Source organism: Phaseolus vulgaris, chromosome 4 (assembly GCF_000499845.2).
Source record: "Phaseolus vulgaris cultivar G19833 chromosome 4, P. vulgaris v2.0, whole genome shotgun sequence".
NCBI classification, from domain to species: domain Eukaryota; kingdom Viridiplantae; phylum Streptophyta; class Magnoliopsida; order Fabales; family Fabaceae; genus Phaseolus; species Phaseolus vulgaris.
The window spans coordinates 25,858,277-25,863,929 of record NC_023756.2 but is presented as its reverse complement, the minus strand read 5'-3'; the positions used below and the strand labels follow the sequence as shown (position 1 = coordinate 25,863,929).

At 50.6% G+C, this 5,653-nt stretch overlaps 1 protein-coding gene across 1 annotated transcript; it reads left to right on the top strand.

Moving 5' to 3' along the window:
* Positions 1 to 4,426: 4,426 nt before the first annotated feature.
* On the top strand, positions 4,427 to 5,653 carry LOC137838552 (uncharacterized). The gene has a single exon (XM_068647799.1). The coding sequence runs from the start codon at positions 4,427 to 4,429 to the stop codon at positions 5,651 to 5,653; it is 1,227 nt and encodes a 408-aa protein (XP_068503900.1).

Here is a 5,653-nt window from a genome sequence, read left to right as displayed (position 1 = left end):
ATAATTATATAGGTTATTTTTGCAATTAACTAATATATTTTAGTTTTTTTATGAATGTTTGTAAGGACCTAGTAAATTGTTTAAGAGGAGAAGTGGGATAACTAAGTTGAATTGTGAATATTTTATTATTTAATTATAAAGCTTACCGATAGAACAAGTTAACCATTCAAACTTTATTTTTTTTTAAATCGCCATCTTTCTAAAAAAAATACTTACCTTCTCTCTAAATTTATGAAAAAATTGTACATTCTTTCATAGATCAGAGTCCCCCTTAGTCTTGGTAAAGAACAAATAAGCTTGTCCAATAATTTCTTTTAGGAAGTTTTGCATGAGGTTAGGGATCTTGCATGTGGTCCTTCTAGAGTAAAGATGAATCTCTGTTAGTCTAGGATCATAAGTTTATATTCATATTATTTATCAATTTCTTCTATGTAAAGGTTTACCTTCCCAGTGAGAGTAGTGGAGTTGGGAACTTAAGCTTGATCAAACAAGCCTTAATAACCTTGATCAAAGAGGCTAATTAAGTTTTGATAGTACCTTAGTATAGATGATTTGAATGTGATGGTGACATGGTCAATATTTGATTTTATGTAGGGATTGTATGTTGTTTGAGTAGTGTGTTTATTAATTTTCTATTACAATATTGTATCTGAGACAAGTTGGTTCGAGTTGTGGTTATTTTTAAGTAAAATATTCAATGTCAAGCATAAAAATGAAATAAAAAGCTAGCCTAAACCCATTTGGACATTTGCACCTGTTCCTACTGGTTGACCAGATCGATCTTCGTGCGCAGCTAAGACTCGCGTATCAAGGACTCCTTCGTCTTTGTTCCAGATCACCACCCTTCGCCGCCGTGAGTACCTGAAATAGAGAGAACAAAGGGCGCCCTCACGGTCGTTTGCACTCCGACGCTCAAGTCAGTAAGGTAGTAAACATCGTGCACCTCCGTATCGGAACACTGTGACTCAGGTGTTCTGAAGGTGCGTAACCGTTTTCTAACTAACTTCTCTCTCTGGTGCTCAAATCACTCGTGCATACAAGGTGTAAGCTAGCAAATGATTCGAGTGTGTGCAATGCGTAAAATGTCATAACGTACCTTTCTAAGCTTTCAGAAAAGCTTATATACCTTGGGTTTCAGTGCTACTGCCACGTGTCACTTATGACTTAAGCGCAACTCCACGTGGAAGGCCTTACGACGTTGTAACCCAACTTAGGGAAATCCCAGCGCATAAGTCTTCCCTCCTCGAAGTGCATCCAGCGCGGGGGATGATTACATGGGTGCCAACTGATGCGCCCCAGCCTCTAGTCACTCGCCCTGGGAGTATCTCAACCTTCCTCTCGCACCATGCACGTGGATTACCCCTGGGACGTGGCCCTCTCCCGGGTCGTGTCTGTCCCAGCAATTCTCCAAAGGTGGCGTGGATTGCCACGTCCCTACACCTCATGCATGGGTACTTCACGAGTCAGGTCACTCCCTGCTAGTACTGGAAATATGGCCTTGAAGCCACCTTTCTCTTCTCTTTATTACTGTTCTGAGGTACCGAGGCCTGAGGCCTCCACGTCCGTACCGGGGCCTCTCACTGTGTCGCGCCCTCCACGGTCTTCCCTACCCATGGGTATCTGGGGGTGGCACCCTCTGGGCCAAAGCACGCTCTTAGGACAATTGGTCACGCCTTCAAGGTGGGCGACGCCTAAACCTGCCGACGCCCAAAGCTGGCGACGCCCTTACCTGGCGATGCCCATGCCTGGCGACGCCCAAGGCAGTCAATACTAACTTTCCTCCTTGGAGCCCCTTGGTAGGTCCCATCGTATGTTTGACTTTGGTCAACGCCCGAAAACGGGTCGGTACAACACCATTCTGCATTGATCTTGCAGGGGATTCGAACGTCGAAGGATTCGCCACGTCAAACTCTATCTTCCACCTCCTCAACCGTGAAAGGTGCAAGAATGCTCCAAGCACTCCACAAGAATTCCAAGCAAACCTGCGAAACACACCAAACGGCGCCTCTAGCGGCCGATTGCACTCCGACGCTCAATTCAGTCTTACAAAACCATCAAAGAACTAAGAATCTTTGCGAGACTCGTGTGCACTCTGCGTGTGTGTGAACTAGTAACTTGCAAGAATGAATCTTGCCTCCCTTTGCATGAACGCGGAATGCCTTTTATATACTATGTTGCGCGCCTAAGTTATCCGTGTATGAAGTAACTTAGCGTGTTTCTTCCACTAAGTGTCTCGTGCAACCTCAGTGCGAGTACCAAGTGCGGCTTGGTTAAGCGCACGCACCAGGCATCACCTACTGTGTGAACGATCACCTCTGCTTTGCACCATGCACGTTATGGGTTAAGAGAACACCAATCACCGACTGGCTTACTAGCTCTCTTAGGCCACTCTCGTGCACGACACTACAAAGCACATAACTTCTCCTTTCTCTGATACTCTGCCATACCAGGCTCGTATGCAACGCTCTCGCTGGGAATCACCCTTCGTTTCCAGCTTAACTGCGCGTAACACGAAAACCCGATCGATCATCGGTCACCCAGACGACCGATCGGTCCCCAATAGCGCCACGCCTTCGGCTTCCAAGCGCTTATCTAGGTGTTGATCGGGCATCCTCTCTGACCACCGCCCCATGGTCACCGATCACCATCCTGGGTGACTTTCTCAATGACTCATCTGCTTCCCTGGCCCATGTGTTCCACTAAGAACGGTCCACGTGGCAGTCCTTTGCTGACGTCACCGACTTCCGATGACCGACCGGATCACAAGCCCCCCAGCCTCGAGCTGTAAACTTGTTTTCAGCGAAGAGGCTAAGTGATCGTCTTCAGTGGCCACGTGGCAAGTGATGCCACGTCACGTACCACATCACGTGCTGCGCTTTAAGTGACGTTACGCCTTCCTTCCTTAATCTTGCGACACGTGTACGCATCAACGGCTAGCATGAAACGTCGTTTGCGTTTCTTATATTCAAAAACTTACGCGCCTCCACTATTCCATCACCTTCTCCAACGCTCTTCTCTGAAACTCTCGAACTCCCTCTCTGCGATTCGTCTTCCCCAACCTCAAGCTTTCAGAAATCACTTGCGATCATCAAAAGGTACCCATTTTTCTTCATCTCTGGCATATTGAATACCTTCTACTGATTGCATCATCCAATAATTGTACTGTGCATACGTTGTGGGCTGTTTTCCCTTTCCTTGCATTATGCTAGGGTTTCTTCTGGGTCTGCATTTTTCTGTGTTTTCGCTTCTTCTTCTTCGTCGCTTTCGCTTTTCCATTCCCTTCAACCATAGCATTTTCGTTCTCCTCACCTTCCTCTTGCTTTTCGTTGTACCATGTTTTTCATTGGTCCCTCATTCCTATTTTTCTTTCTCCATTGTAGCTACTGGACAATGGCTCGCACAAAAACCACTGCGTGTCTCGCCTCCTCCTCTGGTGCACAGCCTTCCGCAAGTGCACCACCACCGCCTTCGACGAGCGCGCCCCCCTCAACGAGTGCGCACCCCCAAGCGGCGCCTCCCCAGCATAACTATGCGCGGGTGTACCAGTGGGCTCCCCTCCACCTGCTCGCCGAGACGTCTACACAACTCCCTGACGACCATCTCACATACCTACAGAGCAACGATACAGACGAACCCACCTGCGCCCTTGACAGGGAGGATGACTCACACTTGAACGTGTGCATCCCCCCTCGAGGCATGCCGATATGCGTGGATGATAGGGCCAACAATGGAGTGCCCTTCACCTTCATTTACTCCGCCATCTTGAAGAGATTGCGCCTCCGCCTCCCCTTCACCTTCTTTGAGAAAGACCTCCTCACCGAGTTGAACGTGGCTCCCTGCCAACTCCATCCAAACGCTTGGGCCTTCATCCGAGCGTTTAAGATTCTCTGCAACCACTTCGGACACCCTCCTTCAACCGACGTCTTCCTCCACTTCTTCGAGGCCAAGAACCCAGGCGATAGGTCATGGGTGAGCCTGAACGGCGTGACAGGGAGAGTGATCTTGGGCCTATACCAGCAATCCTTCAAGGACTAGAAGGGTAGGTTCTACATGATCACCTCCAACGAGCATAGCCCGACTCTACTTGAGGGCTTCCCACTCTACTGGGTTCCCAAGGTAGAGTTCAAAAAACCCCGAGGCTTGGAGGCTATGGCACCTTAAGAGCGCGAGCTGTGCGACCTACTCTCGAGCTTAGGCGCTAAGTTCGGCTTCTCCACCCTCATCAAGCACGAGTTCGACGCGGAGATGCTTAAAAAATACATTGGTTTGCACTCTCTCTTTCCCTTCAACTGGCCACACTTGCACATGTTAACCCCTTCTCTGCATGCTACTACTGAACCGATTAGCTTGATTCACTCTTTTGCACCTTGTTTGCTTTCTTGGCTCTTTGTGTACTAACCCTTTGCCATGTTTAACTGGTGCAGATATGACTTCCAACAAAGAACGACGACAGAAGCTAATCGCGCTAGCCAAGAGCCGACGAGCTGTCGGGTCGTCCTCGGGGACTGAGGCCACCTCCGAGCCTATCTCTGCCTCCCCCATCTTGGTCGCGCCAGCTAAAGGCCCCGAGACTAGGGGTGAGAAGAAAACGAAACGGTTGGTGAAGGCTCCCACCACCGTCGTATCCGTCGAGGAGGAGAGCTCGGGGTCTCCTCTAGTTCAACGAAGAAGAAGGGGGGCAGAGGGCGCTGAGGGAGATGCCTCCCCAATCCCCCCAACACAGGTTTCTCCTACACGCCCTCCTTCTCCAGCCCCTCTTCCTTCTCCAACACACCTTCCTTCCCCGCCCCCAGCCAGCCAACCCCTCACCTTGCCATCTCCAACTGCTAGGAGAGGGGCTGCTCGTTCGGAGGGGACCTCTCACCCCTCAAGCTCACCACGTCCTCAGGCCTCCGCCGCCACGACCGAGGGTGGTGGTGAGAGTTCCCATCGTGCCTCGGGTTCTAGTACTGAAGGGCTCACCCGGGTTATCCAGCTGACCCGGCAACTGCTTCAAAACCGCGAGTTGGTCAAGTGGAGCGGGAGCGAGGTGGACCTTCATCTGGCCCGCCAACTGGTGCTCTCTCTGGAATTCTCCACCCAGCATCGCCGCATCGAGAAGCTGGAGGGAAAGATGAGCGAGCTGATCAACCAGAAAGAGTCGCTTCAAAGCGACTACGAGGCCCTGCAAAGCACCAACGAGATGCTGAGGGATATGGTGGAGGAAGCCAAGAGAGGGCGCGCCCTGCAAGTCCAAGAAACCATCAAGACGGAGATGTTGATGGGGGACGCCGTCGCCGCTCTTGACGCTGAGCTGGTCGACACCACAGGTAGGGTCATCCAGCTTGAAGCCGAGAATGCCTTCTTGCGCCAACAGATCGCAAATCTGGCGGAGGCTCTCGCAGCGAACGAGAGGCGTGCCAATGATCAAGGGTCCAAGCTTAAGGAAGCCGAGTCCACCATCGCCACCCTTGTCACTGAGAAGGTCGTGCTCGAGACCGACAAGGCTGAGCTCGAGGCTGAGAAGACCAAGCTCTGGGAAGAGGCTGTTGACACCTTTGCTGAGGGATTTGACTTGGCCCTTGAGCAAGTTAAGTGTGTCTTCCCAGAGGCTGACTGCTCTCAATTCGCCATCAACTTCGAAGTGGTGGACGGCAAGATCGTTCGCCCTTGA